The 27,456-nt window shown below is 38.2% G+C and overlaps 1 protein-coding gene across 1 annotated transcript in view; it reads left to right on the top strand.

Moving 5' to 3' along the window:
- APPBP2 (amyloid beta precursor protein binding protein 2) overlaps positions 1-18,505 on the top strand; it is a 61,555-nt gene extending 43,050 nt beyond the window's left edge. Inside the window, exons 5-13 of the mRNA XM_021704071.2 lie at positions 509-677; positions 4,809-4,898; positions 6,253-6,320; positions 6,401-6,506; positions 7,207-7,331; positions 10,662-10,747; positions 12,282-12,472; positions 14,960-15,125; positions 16,136-18,505. Coding sequence (XP_021559746.1) covers positions 509-677; positions 4,809-4,898; positions 6,253-6,320; positions 6,401-6,506; positions 7,207-7,331; positions 10,662-10,747; positions 12,282-12,472; positions 14,960-15,125; positions 16,136-16,389 — 1,255 coding nt within the window. The 3' untranslated portion in view covers positions 16,390-18,505. The remainder of the gene's footprint in view (positions 1-508; positions 678-4,808; positions 4,899-6,252; positions 6,321-6,400; positions 6,507-7,206; positions 7,332-10,661; positions 10,748-12,281; positions 12,473-14,959; positions 15,126-16,135) is intronic.
- The last annotated feature ends 8,951 nt before the right edge of the window (positions 18,506-27,456 follow it).

Here is a 27,456-nt window from a genome sequence, read left to right as displayed (position 1 = left end):
TATTTGACAGAGACATAGCAAGAGAGGGAACACAAGCAGGGGGAGTGGGAGAGGGAGAAGCAGGCTTCCCGCTGAGCGGGGAGCCTGATGTGGGGCTCGATCCCAGGACCCTGGGATCATGACCTGAGCTGAAGGCAGACACTTAACGACTGAGCCACCCAGGTGCCCTTTTTCATCATTTTCTAAATTTTTTTATGATGAGACTGCATTACTTTTGGATTTGGAACAAAACTATTAGATGTAGCACATACTGAGTGCACAAAGTATACAAAATAAAGAAGAAAAAGAATCAGAGTTGGGTGAGATTAATCATGGGTAGCTTTCTGGAAAGAGCATATACTCTTTATGTGTTTTAGTCAATCTCGGTTTGGGCCAGATCATTATTCTCCAGTGCTACCTTACTTTTTGCATCTAGTTTCCTTAACTCATTTGGGTACTAAGTAGTGATCTGTAAGAGGACCATGGTGGAAATATCAAAAATAGAGGAATGTTATTTCTGCTTTTGCAGGTTGCTTCATGTGCGAAATGGAAACTGCAAATATCACTTGGGTGAAGAAACATTTAAGTTAGCTCAGACATATATGGATAAACTTTCAAAACATGGCCAGCAAGCAAACAAAGCTGCACTATATGGAGAACTGTGTGCACTACTCTTTGCAAAAAGTCACTATGATGAGGTAAGTATTTTGAAGTGCATTTTATTGTGATCAAGTAGCTATAAACAGAGGGTAAAATCAAAACAAACAGATAAACAAAAAAAAACAAACAGAGCAACCTGAGCAGGGAGTGATGGATGAAGTAGGTAAAGGCTATTAAAAGGTAGAAAGCGTCCAGTTACAAAGTAAGTCATAGTGATGAAAAGTACAACATAGGGAATATAGTCAATAATACTGTAATAATGTTGTATGGTGACAGATGGTAACTACACTTACTGTGGTGAGCATAGCATAATGTATAAAATTGTCCAATCACTCTGTTCTACACCTGAAACTACTATAACATTGTGTGTCAACTGTACCTCAATTTAAAAAAAGGGGCACTTGGGTGGCTCAGTCGTTAAGCATCTGCCTTCAGCTCAGGTCATGGTGGGATCAAGCCCCATGTCGGGCTCCCTGCTCAGCGGGAGGCCTACTTCTCCCTCTCCCACTCCCCCTGCTTGTGTTCCCTCTCTTGCTGTCTCTCTCTCTGTCAAATAAATAAAATCTTTAAAAAAATAAATAAAAATAAAAAATATTTAAAAAGGAGAAATCATATAATCTTCTATTTGTCTTAATAGATCTTATTCTCACGTCAGGTTTACTTAAAGCACTACACATTTGTAATGGAATATTTAAAATGAGGCAAAAAGAGTGTACCATGAGATGTGTTTTAAACATACACATGTATGGTTTATGGCCTGTTTTTTTTTTTTCTTTTAATTTGACCAAATATATATCTAAATTATTTTCATGGGTATGTTCTGTGAAATGAACCCTTAATAGATGCTTTTTTATTGGATGTGTAGCTCTGGGTGAACTCTCAGAACTTGAAGGCATTCCTTTTAATGGGAAGCTAGATTTTATTTACACTCTTTTGCATTGTTTTGCTCCTCCTTCTGCCTTACAAGAAAGATAGCTTCACTCCTGTCTTTATGCTATTAATTTCATGCTTCAGTGCTAATGAATATATAGTTGAGAAGTGAACTATGTCTGTTTAACTCCTTTACTTGGTTGTTTTCTTTATGGAAGAATATCATAATTATTTTATGTTGCCACATAGCTGTCATTTAGCTTTCATATTTTATAATTATCCCTATCTTGATTTTGGCCTCATTATTCCATATTTAAAGGAAAATTATAATTAGAGGTAAAACTCGAAAATCCTAGAATGATTATAAAGTGATGTTGTGCAACTCTGATCCTAGGATCATCCTTAATATCCATATAAGGAGGCATCAAATCTATATGTAAAAATCTAAAATCCTTATCAACATGCCTACAGTTTCTTAGGGGGGTGTTAGGTATGTTCTTCTGGTTATTTTTGAGGATGAATTCCTATGTCTGCTGAATTAGTTCTGTTGATGGATTGTTTTGCTGCTCCTTCTGTGCAGCGGTTGTTCCATAGCTTATCATCCCAAATACAGAACTCAACCTCTTTTATTTTCACACACCAAGAACAAAGAACCCCATTCACAGAAGGCCTTTGTGTGGATAGCTGACTTTACTGGAAATGAAAGTGCGATATACAACAGTTTGAGTATTAGAAATGCCAACCTTAGGGGCGCCTGGGTGGCTCAGTCGTTAAGCGTCTGCCTTCGGCTCAGGTCATGATCCCAGGGTCCTGGGATCGAGCCCCGCATCGGGCTCCCTGCTCGGCGGGAAGCCTGCTTCTCCCTCTCCCACTCCCCCTGCTTGTGTTCCCTCTCTCGCTGTGTCTCTCTCTGTCAAATAAATCAATAAAATCTTTAAAAAAAAAAAAAAAAAAAGAAATGCCAACCTTAAAAGTTACTCAGGTACCCCACCATCTTTATATATCTATGCATAGAACTCACCTTTTTTTTTTTTTTTTTAAGATTTTATTTATTCATTTGAGATACAGAGAGAGAGAGAGAAAGCATGAGCAGGGAGAGAGACAGAGGGAGAGGGAGAAGCAGGCTCCTCGCTGAGCCAGGAGCCTGATGTGGGGCTCGATCCCAGGACCCTGGGATCATGACCTGAGCCAAAGGCAGACGCTTAACCATCTGAGCCACTAAGGCGCCCCCCCCCTTTTTTAAAGTAAGCCCTGTGCCTAGTGTGGGGCTTGAACTCATGACCCCAAGATCAAGAGTCACATGCTCTAGCAACTGAGCCAGCCAGGCGCCCCAGATAGTTTATTTTAAATATAGATAAGTTTTAGGACGCCTGGGTGGCTCAGTTGTTAAGCATCTTAACAACTGCCTTCGGCTCAGGTCATGATCCCAGGGTCCTGGGATCGAGCCCCGCATCGGGCTCCCTGCTAAGCAGGAAGCCTGCTTCTCCCTCTGCCTGCCACTCCCTCTGCTTGTGCTCTCTCTCTGACAAGTAAAATCTTTTAAAAATATATATAAATTGGGGTGCCTGGGTGGCTCAGTCGTTAAGCATCTGCCTTTGGCTCAGGTCATGATCCCAGGGGCCTGTGTTCGGGCCCCACATCGGGCTCTCTGCTCAGCGGGAAGCCTGCTTCTCCTTCTCCCACTTGCCTTGCTTGTGTTCCCTCTCTCGCTGTGTCTCTCTGTCAAATAAATCTTTAAAAAAATAAAAAATAAAATAAATATATAAATAAGTTTGTCGTTGATAGCTACAGAAAAGTACACAAATATTGAGGATATAGTTTGATGAATTAGCACCATATTTTGATATTAACATGGCCTAGGCTATGCTGACAAAAGAGCAGTGACATGGAAAAATAAGTTTATTTCTTACTCATGCTACATCCTGTCTTGGGATGCCTGTGGCTCTGCTTAACATTCTGTTTACACTTTGATCAAAACCCCATGTGATGGAGCATCCTCTGTCTAAAACATTACCAGCCTTAGAGTAGAGGCAAAAACATCATGAGGAAGTACTGCTTGCTCTTAGAGCTTTTTCCCAGAAATTGCTCATTTCACTTTCATATTTCAATTAATTTTTTAATTGACCAAAGGAAATCACTTGACCACTGTCATCTTTGATGTGGAAGGGAAGTATATCCCTCCCCAAGGAAGTAAATATTTTAAAGAAGTATTACAGTCTACTACAGTTCTAAAGATTTTAACTTACTACTCTGGAACAAAATCTGCTTATTTAACATCTTAAAAACAAACCAGGTTTTTTTGGCCTAAATCACATACATTTCATTTTTACATCAAAATTTCTTCTGAATATTTTAGGTGGAATGGAAGAGAAGGAAGCTTACAGAGGAAAACAAATGTTTGTTTTTTAATATTTTCTAATTTTTCCTTTCCCCTCCCCCATTCTTTATGATTCTTTTATGGTATTTTTTTTTAAGATTTATTTATTTATTTGACAGAGAGAGAGAGAGAGAGAGCAGTGGGAGAGGGAGAAGCAGGCTCCCCACTGAGCAGGGAGCCCAATGCGGGGCTTGATCCCAGGACCCTGGGATCATGACTTAAACCAAAGGCAGATGCTTAACCGACTGAGCCACCCAGGCGCCCCTATGTTTTATTTCTTTGAAGTAGTTCTTACTGTCCAAAGTAATTTGTTTTCCTTTTTTTTTTTTCTTCTTCCACTAAGCACTAGGAGAGGAAGGACATACTATGTTTTATTTCCCAGTAGATACCTAGGTGTTAGCACATTACCTGGTACTTAACCTCTCTGCACCTCAGTTTTCCATAATAGTATGCATCTCATAGGACTGGTGTGTCAATTAAAAGTGTTAATGCACATAAAGTGCTTAGAACAATAACTCTCACAAAGTAAGCACTCAAACAGGCAATTAAGATACAAAATAATAAGCATTACAGTAGGGGAAGAAAGTACAGGAAGCCTAATCTAGGGCTGAAACCTGGAAAATAAGTTATATGGATTTAGTTCAGGAAAGAGAAATGTATATATAAGGCAGAGGGAACAGTATATGCAAAGGCTTGTGGGCAAGAGAGAACATGCCCCTGATTTCCTGTGTGTCAGTTATTCAAAGAAAGTATAGCAAACTTAACACTTTCAAGAAAACTTAGTCTCAGAAAATTGTAAGTGTAAATACTTTGTGTGTATTCTTATTCAGGTACTTGAAAGTTTGGGAGAAAGATACACAGTCATTTCATTAAATACTGTCAATTTGATTTATCAGTTTTTGCTCTTTAAATATGTTTTTAGGCTTACAAATGGTGCATCGAGGCAATGAAAGAAATCACAGTGGGCTTACCAGTCAAAGTTGTGGTGGATGTTTTAAGACAAGCTTCTAAGGTGAATATAATGTTAAAATTATTAATATATTACAGGATTTAGCAAGCTTTAAATTTGTCTTAATTAACCTGTTATTTAACAAGTTAGATATTGCGTACTCCATGGACTAACAAGGTCTATTTTCTGAGTTTCTCTGCTCAGTTGTAGAAATCAGATTTAGAAATCTACATATAGAATTGAGCTAATTTTTCTATACCCAGAAAACCCATGAAAAATATCATTTTGATAACTCAGCTTACTGAACTACAGATTGAGGCAGTATTTTGGTGCTATTCTAGCTTGAGTTTGCTTTTGTTTTTCTTAACCTTTCCAGCAACCTGAATTCCTCATGCCACAATTGTGTGGATTTTGGTCATTTTTCTCCTAAAGGCTAGCCTAGTATTAAATCTTTGAGTGATAGTATTGCAGCCTCACAGTGTCACAGATTCCTATTCTTGAGCTGCTGGGTGACCCTTGATTTTCCCTTTAGTTTCTTCTTATTCTATAGATAAATGCATTCACTCTCTGAAGCCATTTATTTTTAAATTGCTGGTTTGGTGTACTGAGGCTTTAAAACATTGATGTGCTTTTCAAATATATTCTTTCTACCCAGAGTTTTTTTGATTTTGAATATTTCATTTTGGTTGGTTTTAATTATGGAAATTTTAATTAGAAGAAAGATTCTAAAATTATAGATTTATAAGAGTCTAAGATTTCTGTGAAACTTACTAGATAAGTTATTTTAGACAAGTACATAGCATAACTGTTCAGATTATTATCAGAGCTAGAAGAGAGATATTAATATGTTTTTAATTAATTTAAAACATTGGATATACCATTAATATAAAGACAGTTTAATTATGTGCAAGATTTGTATATTTATATGCAGGTAATATTTAAGAGTTTGAAAACGACTGGCTGTTTTCATGAATCAAAATATTTTAAGAATAGGAAAACTTGAAATTCTGTGCATTTTAAAACTAACAGATGAAGACTACAAGATACTTAAGCCACTCTAGAACTAGGATATAAATAAGTAGCTTAGAAAATACTATGTTGAACCCTCCCCCCATTTACTTATGATATAATCTGGAATGATGGGAGTATACCAGCTTTGTAGGGTAACTCTGTTATAACAGGTTTGTATTGGGCAAGAATGTCAAAATTTTAAACTTTATAATTTCCCAGGATATGTACAGATCTGTTTATAAGAATTTTCGAATACTTGGAAGGGAAGAAATTACAAATAGAACCCTTATATTTATGTTTGAGGATTTTTTTTTTTTTTTGGACCATCATAGTCTGACTATATAATCTGTACTTAGTTTAGCATACTATTTGAGAGTTATTTAATAATTTTTCACTTTATCCTTAGGCTTGTGTTGTAAAACGTGAATTTAAGAAAGCAGAACAGTTAATTAAACATGCAGTATATTTGGCACGGTAGGTGATTGTTACAAAAAATACTTTTTCCAATTGTCTCTCTCTACTTTATATCCTAATAGTTTTATATCTTTTTATAGGGATCATTTTGGATCCAAACACCCAAAATATTCTGATACACTGCTAGATTATGGGTTCTACTTACTCAATGTAGATAATATCTGTCAGTCTGTTGCAATTTATCAGGTATGTTAACAGTTAACACTTTTTTTCTTTCAACCTGAATTGACTTGCTGATCTGTATTTGTTTGCGGTGTATAACCCACTCTCTAAGAACAACTCTTTCTGAGCCCCTCCTCGTATATGGGACAACATTCTTTGACTAAATAATATGTAGTAGGGTTGGAAGTAAATGTTTTAGGAATTACAGAAAACCATTGAGGAAAAGAATTTTTGGCTTGTGGGCTCATATATAAGAGTAATTTTCCATTTTTCATTTGCCCAGGGGATGACTTATCTTCATTGTTGATTTAGCATGAGTCATTATAGCTGTCTTTGTAATAGCAAGGAGGGTTGATAACAATTATTTTAGGCCTTGTATTAGTCATTCTTAGGTAAATGTGTTACATCATCACTCTGGACAAGGTATCCTTGATTTTATGGTTCACTTATAAAGAAGGACATAGAAAAACACTGCTGTGATTCTCAGACATATGAATAATTTTTATTATGAAACCATTGTCTTGTAAGTTAGATTCAGTCTTCAGAAAACCAGGCCTTTTGGTGACTTTTATGTTCTTGTGTGATTTAAATACAGCAGGACTTTTGCTTCAAAACTGATGGTATTGATATGTAGAACATATATTTAAATTAGTAGGATGCTTAGTATTACTGGGTAGTGTTTTCTAAGGATTTATATTAATAATAATTTTCATGACTCCTTCAGGCAGCCCTTGACATTCGGCAGTCAGTGTTTGGCGGAAAAAATATTCATGTAGCAACAGCTCATGAAGACTTGGCTTATTCTTCTTATGTTCACCAGTATAGCTCTGGGAAATTTGACAATGCACTGTAAGTTCCATGTTCCTTTTCAGTGAGTGATTAAATGCTGTTGCTATTGTTTTGTTTTTCCTAATGCAATAGTATTTAATGTATTTATAGATTAAATTTGTCTTCTGGAGCTTTAACAAGATGCCTAAACTGTTTTTGAAGTCATTTAAAATAATACCAATTTATAAGTCATTTAATTAGATGTTATGTGGTTTAATATTCAGAGTTCTATATCTTCGTAAGGAATATGGCTTATCTTCTGAATACTTCAGTAATTTTTCTTTGAGTAGTATAGTAGCCTCTGGCTAAATGACAGACTTAACCTAAAAACATTTCGCTCAAAATATGCAAAAATACTGAGTAAAATATAACAGTTGTCTTTGTCTTTGTAAATGCATAAATGAGCTTGCAGGAGAGAAAGAAAGTCCCCAAGGGCCACTCATGGACTAAAATCCAATAGGGTAGGCATGAACTATGGTATAACTAGTTGCCCTAGGGTGATTGGAAAGCTTAGTAGTTTGTGTAAACCTTGGTTGGACAATAATCCTGGGTTTATGAGATAAGGCATTTAGTCCACAGGAAACTATGAGTTAGAACTGAAACCCTCACCTGAAGTCAAGATCAAGCCTGCACCGTCAGGGAAAGGGAAGACTAGGAGGAAAACAAAAAATTTCCCACTGGCAAGAAAGAGGACAAGGAAACTCATTCATCTCAGGTTGGGCTCTCAGTTAACCAAAAACAGCCTCACAGTGGAATTTATAACTGCATCATGTATTCAGGAATCCCCAAACTGAGGAAAACATTAAAAAACTCTTTGGGACTGCTATTTCTCCTGAGATGCCTTGTGGGAGAAAATGCAAAACCCTTGGAAATTCTCAACCCAAACCAAACAGACTTCCCATAGATCTAGCTCTACCTAAGATGAACTCACCATTAAAAAATTTTGAAATAGGGCGCCTGGGTGGCTCAGTCGTTAGGCGTCTGCCTTCGGCTCGGGTCATGATCCTGGGGTCCTGGGATCAAGTCCCACATCGGTCTCCTTGCTCAGCACGGGGCCTGCCTCTCCCTCTGCCTGCCTGCCACTCCCCCTGCTTATGCTCTCTCTCCCTCTCACTCTCTCTATGTCAAATAAATAAATAAAATCTTTAAAAAAAAAAAAATTTTTTTGAAATAAAGTAAGGAAACATTTCCTCTGTGAATGAGAATCAGCAGAAATAACAAACAGAATTGGAACCCAAAGAATATTGGCTAACAGAACTTCTTGTTTGATACTATAAAGTAAGTATCTTTAAATGATTAAGCATATAAAATGGGTTAGCAAACTGTGGCCTTTAGGGAAAATAACATTTTATTGGAACATAGCAATACTCATTCATGTATTGTCTGTGGCTGCTTTCATGCTACATCAGGAGTGTTGAGTAGTTGAGACAGTGTGTGGCCCACACGGCCTAAAATACTTGCTATGTGGCCCTTTACAGAAAAAATTTGCTGACACTGATGTAAAAGAATGAATCGGTAATATTTTGGAGGGAAAATAAAGGGGGGTAAAGCGCAGATTTAAAAACAAAATAACTGATACATGCTACAACCTGGATGAACCTTGAAAACATTCTGCTAATTTATTTATTTATTTATTTATTTTTAAAGATTTTATTTATTTTTCAACAGAGAGAGAGAGAGACAGCGAGAGAGGGAACACAAGCAGGGGGTGTGGGAGGGGGAGAAGCAGGCTTCCCGCTGAGCAGGGAGCCCGATGTGGGACTCGATCCCAGTACCCTGGGATCATGACCTGAGCCGAAGGCAGACGCTTAACGACTGAGCCACCCAGGCGCCCAACATTCTGCTAATTTAAAGAAGCTAGTCACAAAGGACCCCATATTGTATGATTCCATTTTTTTGACATGTCCAGAATAGGCAAATGTATGAGAGACAGAAAATAAATTTGTGGTTGCCATGGGCTGATAGGGTTGGAGGAACATGGTGAGAGACTACTAATGGGCCAGTGTTTCTTTTTAGGGTCATGAAAATACACTGAAATTGCTTGTGGTGATGGGTGCACAACTCTGTGAATATACTAAAAACCATTGAATTGTACATTTTAGTGGGCGACTTGTGTGGTATGAATTATATCTCAGTAAGAGCTGTTATAAAAAATAAAATGTAGCAGCTAGAATTAGAAAATAGTCATTTACATTAAAACTCAGTATACAAACAGCACATTGGACACAACTAAAGAAACAGTTAGTGAACTGGAAAACAGATCTGAGAAAATTAATAATTACCTGGCAGATGGAGGTAGAGGACTTGGAGTTATTTGAAAGAAACTGGTAGATAAAATAGGCAGCTTACCTTCTGTTTGGTGAGATGGGCCATAAACAAATAACTAGACATATCAGCTGAGAACACATATATGTGAAGAAGATTAAGGTAAACTAAGAGTAAAGAGCCGTGGTAAATTTTTTAGGGACTTTTTTTTTTTTTTAAGATTTTATTTATTTATTTGAGAGGGAGAGAATGAAAGAGAGCATGAGAGGGGGGAGGGTCAGAGGGAGAAGCAGACTCCCTGCTGAGCAGGGAGCCTGATGCAGTATTCGATCCTGAGACTCCAGGATCATGACCTGAGCTGAAGGCAGTCACTGAACCAACTGAGCCACCCAGGCTCCCCCTTTAGGGACTTTTGTATAAGCTGGTCTGGAAAGGCTTTTCATTGAAGAGTGAGCCATGTGGGTGGATATTCAGGGGGATAGTATTCCATAGAGACGGTAAAGTAAGTGCAAGAGTCCTAGGTGAGAGTATGCTTTGCATGTTCAGAAAACTACGAGGCCTGTGGCTAGAGGAGAAGGAGAGGGCGGTTTCTTTTTTCTTTTTTTTAAAGATTTTATTTATTTATTTGACAGACAGCGAGAGAGGGAACACAAGCAGGGGGAGTGGGAAAGGGAGAAGCAGGCCTCCCGCTGAGCAGAGAGCCCGATGCGGAGCTCGATCCCAGGAACCCAGGATCATGACCGGAGCCGAAGGCAGACACAACAGCTGAGCCACTCAGGTGCCCCTAGACGGCTGTTTCTGAGAGTGATAGATGAGGTCAGACAGGTAGCAGGGGAAAAACATGGTGAGCCTTGTAGGCTATGATAACAACTTCACAGTTTGTTCTGTGGGAGATAGAAATCCAGTGGATATTTTAGAAGTTCAGTCCACAACAGATTAGAAATTTAAAAAACAAAAAACAGTACCTTTACCACAGATAGGTTTAGAAATTCCATCAGTATTATAAGTTGTGAGGTTTTTTTTAAAAAATGCTGTAATTATTTATAACTAAAAAGAAATGCCAGAATATATTTGTCTGTATTACAGATTTCATGCCGAAAGAGCTATTGGTATCATTACCCACATCCTACCTGAAGATCATCTTCTTTTGGCTTCTTCAAAGAGGGTGAAAGGTACCCTTTGCAATTAGTCTCCAGTATACCTGTATATATATTTTTTTTAGATTTCTTTTGCTGTCAGTTGTACTAGATGTCTAGTCTCATATATTTTAATGATACACATAGTTTAAAATAGGGCTGTTTATGTCTTCGGGTAGTAGCATAGGATTAGACTATCTGCATATTACTGAGATAGCCAAGTCACTGATTTGAAGTATCTGCCTATAACTCTACTTAAGAATTTCCAGTGGTTCATAATAAAAGGTTCGCTTCTCTCATACAGTGTTGTTAATAAGCCAGAATATCTTTTGTCGCTTTTTTTTCTTCCTTCCTTCCTTCCTCCCTCCCCTCACCCCCTTTTCCTCTCTGTCATGCCTTCATTCATTCATTTCTTTTGAGGGGAGGATGAAAGCAAGAATAACATGATTATTGCACAGTAACGGGTTTTTCACATACCTTCAGCTTTATAGTGCAGGATTTTGAAACTCAATTTTCTGTCAGGTTACCCTTAATGTTGCAAGGCTCTTACCAAATACCACTTTCTTCTTTTCTTCTAATCACTACCAAAGCCCTTTAATTTAAAAAGCATTTATTTTGCCAATATCATTGGGTCACCCATGTGGTAATTCCATGCATGCTGGAGAAATTTTACCTTAATTCTTGAACTGGTTCTTTTCCCCCCTCTAGGTTTGGATTTTAAGTTACACAAGTAATACATAATTGTTGTAAAAATTAAAAGTTAGAGAGAAAAGAGAAAATAATGAATTAAGTCACCTGAAATCCCACCAATCCAGATTCAGCATTTTGGTGACTATTTTTTAGACTTTTTTTTCTCCAAATAATGGAATGAATGAATTTTTTTAGTTTTATATTCTGCTTTTTTCACTTAATACCGTACGGACATTTTTTCATTGCAGTACATATGGATATATATCCTTTTGTTCTTTAAAAACGCTTCAGTGAACTAAACCTCTTTTACTTTTGTGCATATGGGCAGTTTTCCTAGAATAAAATTACCTCGTAAAAGAATATATTTTTAAGACTTTAAATAGAATTTGAAAGTCTTATATGTGACTTTGAAATTGCGCTGTCTTCTTGCCTGATTTGGTTGGTCAAGTTAGTAGGAGGAAACCAGTTCTTTTAGTTGTATTTGGTTAAAGGTTATATTTTATAGTGTGGTTTCAAAATGTTCAACAGTGCTTTGGTACTCCTTGACACAGTTTCATAACTTTAAAATTTTGCCTTTGCCTTGTTGTCTTACATTGCTTTAAATAAGAAATTCACATCAGCAAAATATCATAGTCTAGTAAAGCAGAAATTCTGCAAAATACTTGATGTATACCGTTGTTTTTCTTAAATTTGAAGTTTATTATACTATGCAAACTAGAATGACCCCCAGAAGTATATTTTTTCATTATCGTAGAATTCATCTTTACCAGTTCTAATCCATAACCACAAACATTTATAGAATTTAATTTTAAATTATATGCTCTGATTAGCTTTGATAAATGGTTTGGAAGTATGCTAATTTTATTGCTTTCTTAATCAGCCCTTATTTTAGAGGAGATTGCAATCGACTGTCATAATAAAGAAACTGAACAGAGGCTGCTTCAAGAAGCTCATGATTTGCACCTGTCTTCACTCCAGTTAGCTAAAAAAGCTTTTGGGGAATTTAATGTACAGACTGCAAAACACTATGGAAACCTTGGAAGACTTTACCAGTCAATGAGAAAATTTAAGGTACAAGCATGTTTTACTATCTTTTTCTCTCACTAAATAATTTTAGGTAGTAAAGTATAATCTTAAATAATACATCTTCAGTAACCTTCAGTAATAAAGTGTACATGTATTATACTCCTACCTTATTCCACAAAAGAATTGAGAAAATAGCTAGTATAAAACAACAGAGTCAAAATATAAATAAAATTCAAAATCCAAACCATGGAAAAATAAGACATAATATCAAACCACAAAGGCTGATACAGTTATTATAGTTAGACTTAAAACATAGCTATTAGCGGGGCACCTGTCTGGCTCAGTCAAAAGAGCATGTGACTGTTGATCTCAGGGTAGTTTGAGCCCCACGTTGGGTGCAGAAATTACTTAAATAAATAAAAACTTTAAAAAAGAAAGAAAGGGGGATGCCTGGGTGGCTCAGTCAGTTGAGCATCCAACTCTTGGTTTCAGCTCAGGTTATGATCTCATGGGTTGTGAGATCAAACCCCAGTTGGACTCCCCCCTCAGCGGGGAGTCTGCTCAGAGATTATCTCCTTCTGTCCCTCCCCCAGCTTGGGCGCACACACTCACAGTCTCTGTCTCTCACTCAATCTCTTCAAAAATAAATAAATAAATCTTTAAACAACAACAACATAGTGTTAGTTATGTTAAGTGTAGCCCTTAGCAGGGGCGCCTGGGTGATGCAGTCGGTTAAGCATCTGCCTTCAGCTCAGACCATGATGGGGTCCTGGGATCTTCGGGCTCCCTGCTCAGCGGGGAGTCTACTTCTCCCTCTGCCCCTCCCCCAGCTCATGCTCGCTCTCTTTCTCTCTCTTTCTCTCTCAAATAAAGAAATAAAATCTTAAAAAAAAAAGTATAGCCCTTAGCATAATGTCTGGCACATGGTAGGTATGCAAGAAATGTCAGATATTGCAAGTATTATTAATTGTGATGATAAAAATTTACTGAATTCTCTTTTAAAATTTTGGGTTATAAATTCTTTTTTTTTTAAGATTTTATTTATTTGAGAGAGAGAGAATGAGAGAGAGAGAGCACACGAGAGGGGGGAGGGTCAGAGGGAGAAGCAGACTCCCTGCTGAGCAGGGAGTCCGATGGCGGGACTCGATCCATGGACTCCAGGATCATGACCTGAACCGAGGGCAGTCGCTTCACCAAGTGAGCCACCCAGGCGCCCTGGGTTATAAATTCTTAATATTGTTCATTTTAGGGTCAGACATTCTTTTTTTTTTAAACCTGAAAATCCATTACATATCCCTCAATTAACCTGAGTTTTACTGTCAAAATTCCACAAAATAAAGCGTATGCCTATATAACTGAACATACGATAGTATGAAGTTTCTTAACAAGGTTTAAATTTTGGAGCATGTTTTTGTTTTTTTGTTTTTTTTAAAGATTTTATTTATTTATTTGAGAGAGAGAGAATGAGAGCATGAGAGGGAGGAGGGTCAGAGGGAGAAGCAGACTCCCCGCTGAGCAGGGAGCCCGATGCGGGACTCGATCCCGGGACTCCAGGATCGTGACCTGAGCCAAAGGCAGTCGCTTAACCAACTGAGCCACCCAGGCGCCCCTTGGAGCGTGTTAACAAAGAAATAATTGTCATTTTAGAAAGTTTTGATGTTGGGGCACCTGGGTGGCTCAGGCGTTAAGCGTCTGCCTTCGGCTCAGGTCATGATCTCAGAGTCCTGGGATCAAGCCCCACATCGGGCTCCTCGCTCTGCGGGAGGCCTGCTTCTCCCTCTCCCATTCCCCCTGCTTGTGTTCCCTCTCTCGCTATGTCTATCTCTGTCAAATGAATAAATAAAAATCTTTTTAAAAAAAAAAAAGGGACGCCTGGGTGGCTCAGTCATTAAGCGTCTGCCTTCGGCTCAGGTCATGATCCCAGCATCCTGGGATCGAGTCCCGCTTCGGGCTCCCTGCTCCGCGGGGAGCCTGCTTCTCCCTCTGCCTCTGTCTCTCTCTCTGCTCTCATGAATAAATAAATAAAATCTTTAAAAAAAAAAAAGTTTTGATGTTAATTTCTTCTAACAATTTTTTTTTTAATTTTTTTTTTTAAGATTTTATTCATTTATTTGAGAGAGAATGAGATAGAGCATGAGAGGGGGGAGGGTCAGAGGGAGAAGCAGGCTCCCTGCTGAGCAGGGAGCCCTATGCGGGACTCGATCCCAGCACTCCAGGATCATGACCTGAGCTGAAGGCAGTCGCTTAACCAACTGAGCCACCCAGGCACCCTTCTTCTAACAATTTTTTATTACCAGGACAGATTTTCTCGTCATTTTTGGCATAGGACACTCACTGTCATCAGCTTGTGTGCATGGCTTCCCAAACCAGTAATCTTCCCCTAGGCAGCTTTTGGATTAATGTAGTATGTCCTCTGATCTGATTATCTTATGCCATCCATGTCTTGGCATTTAGAAGAGTCTTACTCATTGGCTGAGAATTGTTAATACAAGAGTATAATCTAATGGCTAAAACAGCTTAATTATTTTTCAGGAAGCTGAAGAAATGCATATCAAAGCAATTCAGATAAAAGAGCAACTTCTTGGTCAAGAAGATTATGAAGTAGCTCTTTCAGTGGGACATCTGGCTTCTCTGTACAATTATGACATGAATCAGTACGAAAATGCTGAGAAACTTTATTTGCGATCTATAGCGATTGGTATGTTATTTTAAAATTCTCTTAGTCAGTTGATTAGTATCAACATGTCAACATGTCTTATATGTTGTGTAAGGGAAGTGTAATTACGAAGAGTTAAATGAGTTTAGAGCTGCTAAGGATATCCAGAAGCCACCCAAAAATCATCTGAAACATTTTGCTAAAGATGATTTATTGATGTTGAAGCCAGTAGTAAGAAGTATGACAGTTGAGGCAGGAGGAGTTATTCTAAACTAGTTGTGTAGTTACTACTCCCTCCACCTCCCTTTTTGAACATGTTACCAATGGAATCATGCAATGTATATTTTTACATGTCTTGTTTCTTTTGGTGAACATGAATTGTGAAATACATCTGTGTTGTTCCATAACACTATTGCTTATTAATTTCCAGTGCTATATAATATTTTATTGGATTAGTATATCATTATTTATCCATTCTACTCTTAATGGACATTCAGAACATTTGGATTGTTTCCATTTCAGGAAATAAGATTACAAAATAACATACTGTAGTCATCATCTAATGTGCCTGTTAAAATTTTTCCCTGTTTTGGGGGCACCTGGCTGGCTCCGTCAGTAGAGCATGTGACTCTTGGTCTCAGGGTCATGGGTTTGAGCCCCATGTTAAGGGTAGAGTTTACTTAAAAAAAAAAATCCTTCCCTATTTTTATATTGAATTGTCTGTCATTCCTTATTGATTTATATATATAAGGTCTTCATATACTATGGATGCAGCAAGCCCTTTGTTGGTTATATATGTTGTAAGATAGATAACTCACTCTGCTCCTTGTTTCTAAATGGTGCCTTTCAAAGAACAGAAGTTCTTAATTCTAATATTCATCTTGTCTGTGGGTACCCAATCTCATTAGTTTCTCATTTAGCCTAGGAAATAAAATGAAGCCACCTTATTTAAAGAATTGAACTTGTGTTATTTAAGAACCTCTTGTTTCATTATTTGAGCTTTCTTTTTCTTTTTCCCCCTGTGCATGTGTGTATGTGTGTTTTACTTTCAGGGAAGAAACTGTTTGGTGAAGGCTACAGTGGACTAGAATATGATTACCGAGGTCTCATTAAACTTTACAACTCCATTGGAAATTATGAGAAAGTGTTTGAATATCACAATGTTCTGTCTAACTGGAACCGGTTGCGAGATCGTCAGTATTCGGTGACCGATGCTCTTGAAGATGTTAACACCAGCCCCCAATCCACTGAAGAAGTGGTGCAGTCCTTCTTGATTTCTCAGAATGTTGAGGGACCGAGCTGCTGAGGGAGGACCTCAGTTAACTAATTTACCTTTTCCCAGATTCCAGGGAATTCATACTGTGAAATCAAAACCATGTTGTTTTTTGGGGCTGGAATTTGCATTGAAACACTGGTCCAGTCCATTGACCCTATTTGGGTGATCCCTACCTTGCAGAGTGTCCGTAGGAATAAGCATATATTCAGTTATATTCAGCATGTACCGCATGTATAAGTAGTCTGGCCCATATTTTCAACCTAGTAGAACAAACAACAGGAAATCTTTTTTTTTTTTTCCATTTAAAAAAATAATTCATTTTGCAGAAAGCCTGAAAAGAACCCCTAAATAAAACTATTTAAGAGTTTAAAAGAGTTGCATTCTTATTATGTAAGGATGATTTTAACAACTTTTTAACATATTCTTCCTTGTGGAGGTATTCAATACTGTATTGTAAAGAAATTTTATGGGGAAAATCTTTATATGCAGTATAGAAAAGTTAACACAGTACTAGTAGAAGAGGGACATCCTGACTTAGGTTTGGCTACCTTACCCAGAGAAGTGGATACAGCCACTCCAGAGCTCTGTTACAGGGAAGGATTGTCAGATTCATCTGAACTGGACCAGTGTTGATCTGTAAGTAATAGAAAAGCTGACAGACCAGCAGTTTTATTAACCCTTTGGTTGTTTCAGGGTTTTTTGGTACAACAATGCAAGATGCTCGGAAAGCATTTGCGAACAGGACCAGGAGGACTTAAAAAGGACCAGCCTAATGTAGAAAGGGGTTATTTGGACCGGAGGCTGTAGGTAATTATTTTAGCCCCTGCATATACTTTTATCAGTAGAATGTTTCATTTAGAGGTATAATGAAAAGTGATAATGCAGAAATTATATTAATGTAATTAGACACCAAACTAGGGAGATTTGGCAATTTCGATGGTGTATCTTTAGTCAGTGTGCACAGATGGCAGTGCCATAAGCTAGTCTATAAATATCTGCTGCAACCATCCCCCTCATTTTAAATGTTACCCTAATAATCAATGCAGTTAACAAGTATATTGGCTAAGAGTCGTGAAATAGCTCATGGGTGGGAACTTTAGGTTACTATATGGTTTGTGGAGATTAATGGAAAAATGAATGCCCGAAAGAAGCAATTCTTAGAGATCCTTCATTTTAATGGTAAATAATAGTACAGCTGTGTCATTTTATTTGAAATTCAAGAGTCAAATGCAGAGATCCCCTAATTATATATGTTTCACTAACTTGTCTTCCTGTTTATTGGGTTTTGATTTTTGTAATCTTAAGCCAGTCAGGTTATTTAATATTGAGGTAATTAATACTCAAATTTGGAAAGTGACATGTAGCAATTAAGAAACAAAAAGGTCTTTTGCTGTTACCTCAATTCTTACTATAGTGGCCTATGTGGTGCCTCTGTAGTTAAGAATCAGGGTTTTCCCCCCTATTTTCAGGGGTTCATGACTTGGCTGTCAGATGTTGCTCTTGGCTAATGCTTGGAGTAGTCTGTGGGTGAGTGGATGTGTGTTGAATTTTGGTTTTCTTTTAACATGCACGCTGGGGTTGGAGGGGGGAAGAAATCTAAACTGCCACATTGAGTACAGAAAAATTAATTGGAGATTTCAGGTAAATTTGATTTTCAACACTTTTTTGAACTTCCCAAACCTAATCTTGTTTAAAACTGTTACTTGCAGTCTTGTTAGTTATGAGCCAGTGTTTTTAAGTCCCCAGGAGGGGATTGACTGGGGGAGGTACAGAAAGAGATGAAGCAAGCCCAGACCCTAATATTGTAACCGTGATTTCAAAACCTGGGTTTATTCCTCAAATTGAATTATTTTCTTTTTCATTTTAAAAAGAGTACATTGGCACACCTGCCCCTCCCCTCCCAGTTAATTGCAGTCTAATGCCAAGAGGCACCTCTTGATTAATTACCAAATAGTCTGTGTGACCAAGGACTAACATTTATTAAGTTACTCAGCTCTATCCTCACAGGCCTATGTATTTAATACCTCCAAAGATATTTCCAGGATAGGCTTTGTATACTTTTGTTGGTTATTTAGAGTCATGTGGTATGTTTGTGGTATAGGAATGTCATGGTAAATTGTTTTTCAATAAATATTTTGAAACTTAACGTTTCCATATGAAGTTTTTTTTTTTAATCAATCTGTATCTTTTGGTTTTGTGCACATATAGCATTTCCTAGGATAAAATCAAGCAAATGACTTAAGGCCTCATCCTCTCTTAATTCAGTTTGAGCTCAACTTAGCTCACATTCAGTGATAAAGCAACATGATATTTAGAAGCCTAAGATCACAGGGTAATAATGTTATGTGGCAGCCAGTTTTCCTAAAAAGCATTGGTAGTTTCCCTTTATTACCACTGCTTTAATGTAGTTTTCTGTAAGTCCGTACACTTTGGTTTAATGCAAAAACTGTAGGCTGAGAAGAGATTGACAGCTTGTTAATGATATAACAAAGAGTATGTTATTAATTCTGGTTGTAATGAAAACTAATACCCTAATGATTCTAAGTGTGGGATTTATCATTCCTAGGGTTGTTTAGGGTAGCTTAGAGAGGTGAATGTTAGTACTTTATGGGGTTAAAAAGAATCTCAAAAGAATAAAATTTACCTCACAATAACCAATAGCTTGCACAAACTTTTCACATATGGTGGGGGTTGTGTGTAAGGAAGCCTAGACCAACTTAAAGATTTCTCTGGAAGTTCAGCAAAGTAATGTTAAGTAAGGGGCCTTTGGTCTCATCCTTCCCTGACTTTTCATTTCTTCTCTCTTACCCAGTCTCTTTCCCAAAGTTGGTGCTACTCAGATTGGGTGCATCGGGGGGCTCTCCTGTGCCACACAGATGGTCAGTCACTCCTGCATCCTGTGTAATAGAACCAATGGGGTTTTTTAGACCACAGTTTTTATGGGTCCCCAAAGCTTTAGGACCCTTCTTGTCATTGAAGCTCTGTCTCTCCTTGGTTAAAAACAAACTCACTGTTGCTCTGTAGTAATCCGTGTGCAGGTATGTGGTTAATTAATTTGTGAAATTAAAGATTTGACAAAGGCCTTTGTTCCTAGCCTGTTTGGGAAGAGTTCATAATGTTGTGAAAATTAAGTACAGAGGCTGCTACCTTATAAATAACTGTAGAGTGCCATTTGGCAACTCCTTACATGCACACAGAGTGCTCAACAGTTGGCACCTAAAACACGACGGAAGCTTTTGGCCATACTGTACAAATTGAAACAATGGTTTGCTTAGTTAGCAGGTACTCTTAACTGCCACTTGGTCTTTATTTTTTCCCCAGAATTTGTAGCCTTGCTGCTTGCAAACTGTTCCTTTTCTGGATGACAAAGTTACTACTGGAAAAATACTTATTTATATAAGTACGAACTTTTTTAAGAGTTTTATTTTTGCTTTAAAAATTGATGTATATATTTCACCTCTTGGCTTTGGAGGACCTCAGTTCTTGCTAGGAAAAAAAACATTTTTTTTTTAATCTGACATTTGGATTAATCTCCAGCTTGAACACTAGTAGTTGTATTGTCCACAAATCTCAGGAATGTGTTAGGCAGAAAACTGGTTTGACCCTGTCGGTGATCTGAAGGAGTGTGCTTTAGGATTTACTAAATAATACTGTTCTTTAATTGCAGTCCTAGGTATCTATAGCATGAGTGGCCTTAGTGAGTTTGTTGAAGTGCACATTTTTTTTCAAAAGTAAAATTTAAGATTAAAAATATATGCTATATATAGATATCTAGAAAACCTGGTTTGTGGTGCACAAGTTAAGTGTTGGGTCGCTAAATAATTGTCGCAGGTACCATTTGTGTAACATTACTCATTTCTGTATATTCCTCTTATGGAGAGATGTTGCCATGGTAACTAAAACTTTTCAGTGTAGTTCTACTTTTATGATGTGAATGAATGCTACATTTTATTAAATATTACCAAGTCAGTACTATTTTTATACTTTATTAAGCAACAGGGGATTTTAGTTTAATAGGCTCAAGAGCTCTTAATGAAACAAATGACTAACAGTTCTTTACATGAAAATCCCCACTAATAGTGCCACAGTAATTTCTATAGAAATATCTAGGGTCATTGAGATTTTTTTAAGACAATTCTTCATTGTGTCAGAATGACCTTTCGTATCATCCTTAACACAAACTTGTAGTGCCCACCATTATTTGTAACCATTGAACCATACTAAGTATGTTTGTAACCAGCATTGTGATATATTCTGTACTTGTATTGGTAAAAATGAATTATTGACCTAATAAATATAGTGTTCCTGCATTCATAGTGTATCTGTTTCCAGTTCAGTTGTGATCACTTTTGGTCGGGACTTGGGATTATTATTGCAACCTGTTTTTGTTGTGTTTTTTTTTTAAAGATTTTATTTATTTAATGGACAGAGAGAGAGACACACAGCGAGAGAGGGAACACAAGCAGGGGGAGTGGGAGAGGGAGAAGCAGGCTTCCCGCGGAGCAGGGAGCTCGATGCCGGGCTCCATCCCAGGACCCTGGGATCATGACCTGAGCCGAAGGCAGACGCTTAACGACTGAGCCACCCGGGCGCCCCCAAATTAGGTCTTTAAGAAAATCTGCCATGAAACAGCATGAATCGTAAGCACACAGAACCTGCTGGTGCTGGAAATGAAACCAAATTTTAAGTTAATACAAAGAAAATTAACATTTCAACAAAATCCCACCTTCACTTGGAATAGTCAGCACTGGGTTGATTTCGCTTGCCACCTGCAATGAGACTGACTTTTTAAATTTTTCTTTTTACATTCCCATGACTTTGAACATGCTGTTCTCTCTTTTGTATGGAATGCCATTTTGTGCCTAAACTTTCATTCATCTGTCAAACTCAAAGGACAAGGAAGCCTTCCCTGAAAGTTTGAATTGCCTCTTCTTGGTACTTAAGCCCCATTTTATTTAAAATTTAGTTAAAAAGACATTACCCTAGGGACGCCTGGGTGGCTCAGTCGTTGGGCGTCTGCCTTCGGCTCAGGTCGTGATCCCAGGGTCCTGGGATCGAGTTCCGCATCGGGCTCCCTGCTCCACGGGAAGCCTGCTTCTCTCTCTGCCGCTCCCTCTGCTTGTGCTCTCTCTCTGACAAAATCTTAAAAAAAAAAAAAAAAGACATTACCCTATGAACATATAACTAACATAATTAAAACTTTCCAGCTCATAAATGTTGCTGATTTGTGCATTTAACAAATTTTACATAGAATTTACTCTGTAGCAGGGTGCCTGGGTGGCTCAGTTGGTTGGCTAAGCGACTGCCTTCGGCTCAGGTCATGATCCCAGGGTCCTGGGATCGAGTCCCGCATCGGGCTCCCGGCTCTGCGGGGAGCCTGCTTCTCCCTCTCCCACTCCCCCTGCTTGTGTTCCCTCTCTCGCTGTGTCTCTCCCTGTCAAATAAATAAATAAAATCTTTAAAAAAAAAAAAAAAGAATTTACTCTGTAGCAGATACTATTCTAAATATGTTAGCAAACCACACCCACTTACTTTATACACATTTATTTCTACAGTTCGAAAATTCAAGGCAAACTCAAACTCATCAGGATGGTTGTTATCAAAAACATAAAAGTGTTGGCAAGGATGTAGAGAAGTTGGAGACTTCATGCATTATTGATGGGGTTGTAAAAAGGTGCATCTGCTATGGTAAACAGTAAGGTGGTTCCTCAAAAAATGAAAATAGAATTACCATGTGATCCAGCAATCCTTCTTAGGGGTATATATTCAAAAGAATTGAAAGCAGGGTCTTTCATTTGTACACCACGTTCATAGCATCATTATTCATAATAACCAAAATGTAGAAGCAACCCAAATGTCCATCAATGGATGAATGGATAAACAAAATGTGGTATATCCATACAATGCAATATTATCCTGAATAATAATAATATTCAAAATAAATTCTTTCTTAAAAAGGAAGGAATTTCTTCTTTTAAACTTTTTTTAAAAGATTATATTTATTCATGAGAGACAGGCAGAGGGAGAAGCAGGCTCCGCACAGAGCAGGGAGCCGGATATGGGGCTCAGTGCCAGGACCCCAGGATCACGACCCGAGCCAAAGGCAGACGCTTGACCGACTGAGCCACCCAGGCGCCCCAAAAGGAAGGCATTTCTAACCCATGCTACAACATTGAACCTTGAGGGCATAATGCTAAAGTGATATAAGCCAGGCACAAAAGGGAGGGGAGAATATACTGTATATACTGTAAGTATGAATCTACTTATATGAGGTATGTGGTCAAACTCAAAGACAGAAAGTAGAATGGTAGTTGTCAGAGCTGGGAGGAGCTGAAAATGGGGAGTGGTCGCTTAATGGGTACAGTTTCAGTTTTGCAAGATGAAATGGTTCTGGAGATTCGTTACACAACAATGGATATACTCCTACTGAACTGTACACTTAAGATGATACATTTTATGAGTTAACCACAATTAAAATTTTTAGGACAAACTTTCCAATTGCATAAGCAGTTATATAACACATGATAAAGTTTGAAAAAATCTGATCACTTCCACTCAGTGCCTTGATAAAGCTTAAGTACAATTTATTTTCTGAATTAGAACGTTGATAGAACATGTCAAACTTGACTTGCATTTAAATTCCTGCTCAGCACAGAATCAGGCTTTGTCCTTGACTCTTGCCACTCCTTAAGTCGTTTGAGTATTTTTCTCTCCTTTTACTGGCTGTCATCACAGCACATGTTCTGCATCTGGTATGTTGGTGTCAGAGTAACTAAATTACACAAGACCAAACAAACAAGAGTCATTTAAAAACCACCCTTAGGGGCGCCTGGCTGACTCACAGTAGAGCATGCGACCCCTGATCTCAGAGTCATGAGTTTGAGCTCCACATTGGGTAAGAGATTACTTTAAAAACAAACTGGCGCCTGGGTGGCTCAGTCCATTAAGCGTCTGCCTTTGGCTCAGGTCATGATCCCAGGGTCCCGGGATCAAGTCCCCCATCGGGCTCCCTGCTCAGCGGGGTGTCTGCTTCTCCCTCTCCTTCACCCTCTGCCCCTTCACCCCGCTCGTGCTCACTCTCAAATATTAATAAATAAAATCTTTAAAAAAAATAAACCACCTTTGGTGCTTTTTGACTGGGATGAAGTTTACCTAGTATATATTTGATCATTCAAATCTTTTAGTTTTTAGAAATATGATTACCAAGAGTCAAGTTTTGGGGAGCCTGGGTGGCTCGGTTAAGCGTCTGCCTTCGGCTCAGGTCATGGTCCTGGGGTCCTGGGATGGAGCCCCACATTGGGCTCCCTGCTCAGCGGGGAGCCTGCTCCTCCCTTCCCCCCACCCCCCCACTTGTGCGAGAGCTCTCTCTCTCTCAAATAAATAAATATTTTATAAATAAAGTCAAGTTTCATCTGAAGGTGAGAATTCTAGGGAGGCAGGGTGCTTACAATGAGAACAAGGACTTAAGAGTCCAGAGGAGCTGCTTTTTACTAGCTGGGAGGACTTAGGCAAATTTCTGACCTTGGCTCCTCATCTTTCAAGTGAAAAGGACACTACCTGTCTCTTGGATTATAATGAAGATTAAATAAAATGAATGCAACGCCTGAGTCAGTACCACGCCCATTATAGACATTGTGGAAAGGTTAGTTCCTTTCTCCCTTGCTAGAGGATTACGGAGGAGAAGGAAGAGGAGCCTGAAAACCTCCCTTTTACTAAATACATGATGATGCAGCATGCCTAGCGAGGTGACTCCATCTGCCAAGATGCACCTGTAAGACTCAGCTGGTACCCAGCACCGTAGCAGTTACTCACGATTTGGATAGTAAGTAGGGTTGAGCTAAGCTCTTGGCTTCAGGCAGGTTTGTGGAGGAAGAGTGTTAGGTAGATTGCATCCTTCTGAAGGTTGGTTCCAATGACAGAGAAGTCACTACAGGTGAGAAAGGGAGGAGTCTGAGAAGAGAGAAGCTGGAGGAGGGAGTCTATCGAAGCCTACCAACATTTCCAGGAAGCTCAGATGTTCACTAGCACAACCCAGGACAGAATGGTAGTGTGGACAGACTCACTCAAGCCTAAGATTGCCCTGGGTCCTCAAAGATCTCTCTGCTCCTACGGACATCCCATATCTGTTTCTTAACGTCTCCCTGATGGAGGGTTTATCGTATCCTAGAGACATCTCTAGTATGGTTTAGAACACAGACTGGAGCTGGACCAGAATCCTACATCTAGCAAAAAATGCAACGTGACCCGCACAGCTGTGCCCTTGCCTCTGGTCATCTCAAAGCCACAGATGTTACCAGGCTCTCTGGCTGCAGACTCGCAGGGCCAACTTGAGAATTTAGGACACTACTCTCCCGCACCAGGAGAAGCTGTACCACAAGGGGTGGGGGGTTGGGGAGGGGAATGTTAAATGAGTTCACACAAACTTTAGGGAAAATCCAAAGAGGAGACTATGAGACCCTTTTTCTAGCCATTCTAACCCTCCCACTGAGCAAAAGTGAGGGGAGGGGAGGGAGCCCCATGAGGTGGAATGGGATTGATAAACTGACATTGGAAAACCAAACACTTTTTTTTCTATCTCATACAGGTGATGTATATTAACTATATATGGGAAATACCAGAAAATCTTTTTTTTAAATACTTGCAATCTTAAGAAATCAAAAATTACATGAAAACAAATGAAAATGAAAACAGAACAGTCCAAAATCTTTGGGAAGCAACAAAAGTGATTCTAAAAGGGAAGTTTATAGCAATACAGGACTACCTCAAGAAGGAAGAAAAATCTCAAACAACCTAAACTTATACCTAAAGGAGCTAGAAAAAGAACAGCAAACAAAACTCAAGCCCTGCAAAAGGAAGGAAATAATAAAGATTAGAGCAGAAATAAATGATATAGAAACTTAAAAAAAAAACAACCCCACAATAGAACAGATCAGTGAAACTGGAAGCTGATTCTTTGGGAAGATCAACAAAATGGATAAACCTCTAGCCAGACTCATTAAAAAAAAGTAATTTTATTTGGAATAAAAATTACTAATGGAAGAGAAGAGATAACAGCCAACACCACAGAAATACAAACAATTGTAACAGAATATTATGAAAACCTATATGCCAATAGATTAGACAGTTTAGAAGAAATGGATAAATTCCTAAAAATTTATAACCTACCAAAACTAAAGCAGGAAGAAATAGAAAACTTGAACAGACCAATCACCAGCAATAAAATTGAATCAGTAATCAAAAAACTCCCAAAAAACAAAAGTCCAGGACCAGACGGCTTCACAGGCAAATTCTACCAAACATTTAAAGAATAGGTAATACCCCTTCTTCTCAAACTATTCCAAAAAATACAAGAGGAAGGAAAACTTCCAAATCCATTCTATGAGGCCAGTATCACCCTGATACCAACCAGATAAAGACACACAAAAGAAGAGGACTACAAGCCAATATCTCTCATATATGTAGGTGCAAAAATCCTCAACAAAATATTAGCAAACTGAGGGTGCCTGGGTGGCTCAGTTGTTAAGTGTCTGCCTTCGGCTCAGGTCATGATCCCAGGGTCCTGGGATTGAGTCCCACATCGGGCTCCCCACTCAGTGGGGAATCTGCCTCTCTCTCTGTCTCTCTCTGTCTCTTATGAATAAATAAATAAAATATTTTAAAAATATATTAGCAAACTGAATCCAACAATATATTTAAAAAATCAATCACCACGATCAAGTGGGATTTATTCCCAGGATGCAAGGGTGGCTTAATATTTGCAAAACAATCACCATGATATACCACATCAATAAGAGAAAGGATAAAAACCGTATGATTATTTCAGTAGATGTAGAAAAACATCCGACAAAGTACAGCATCCATTCATGATTTTTTTTTTAACAGCATCCATTCATGATTAAAGAAAACCCTTTGTGAAGTAGGTCTAGAGGGAACATATCTCAACATAATAAAGGCCACTTAATGAAACACCCATAGCCAACATCATACTCAATGGTGAAAAACTGAGAGCTTTTCCTTTTTTTATTTTTTCTAAATTTTTTTTTTTTTTTTAAGATTTTATTTATTTGAGGGAGAGAGAGCACAAGAGGGGGGAGCGGGAGAGGGAGAAGCAGACTCCCTGCTGAGCAGGGAGCCCGATGCGGGACTCAATCCCAGGACTCCAGGATCATGACCTGAGCCGAAGGCAGTTGCTTAACCAACTGAGCCACCCAGGCGCCCAAGCTTTTCCTTTAAGGTAAGGAATAAGACAAGGATGTCCACTCTCACCACTTTTATTCGACATAGTACCGGAAGTTCTAGCACAGCAATCAGACAACGAAAGAAAAGTCACCCAAATTGGTAAGGAAGAAGTAAAACTATTTGCAGATGACATGATGCTATATATAGAAAACCCTAAAGACTAACAAAAAACTACTAGAACTGATAAATGAATTCAATACAGTCGTGGGATACAAAATCAATGTAGAAAATCTGTTGCATTCCTATACACTAATAATGAAGCAGCAGAAAGAGAAATTAAGAAAACAATCCCATTTAAAATTGCACCAAAACCAGTAAGATATCTAGGAATAAACTTAACCAAAGAGATGAAAGACCTGTATGGTGAAAACTATAAGATACTAATGAAAGGAATTGAAGATGACACAAAGACATGGAAAAACATAAAAATTAATTAATTAATCAAAAATGGAAAAACATTCCATACTCATGGATTGGAAGAACAAATATCATTAAAATGTCTATACTACCCAAAGCAATCTACAGATTTAATGCATTCTCTATCAAAATACAGTAACATTTTTCACAGAGCTAGAACAAACAATCCTAAAATTTGTATGGAAGCACAAAGACCTCGAATAGTCAAAGCAATTTTGAAAAAGAAAAAACTGGAGAATCACAATTCCAGATTTCAAGTTATATGACAAAGTGGTAGTAAATAGTATGGTACTGGCATAAAAATAGACAAATAGATCAATGGAATAGAATAGAAAATCCAGAAATAAACCCACAATTATATGGTCAGTTAATCTTCGACAAAGGAGAAATGAATATACAATGAAAAAAATACGTCTCTTCAACAAAGGGTGTTGGGAAAAC

Source organism: Neomonachus schauinslandi, chromosome 15 (genome assembly GCF_002201575.2).
Source record: "Neomonachus schauinslandi chromosome 15, ASM220157v2, whole genome shotgun sequence".
Lineage (NCBI taxonomy): Eukaryota > Metazoa > Chordata > Mammalia > Carnivora > Phocidae > Neomonachus > Neomonachus schauinslandi.
The sequence above is the reverse complement of the archived record's forward strand: the minus strand, read 5'-3'. Positions and strand labels throughout refer to the sequence as shown.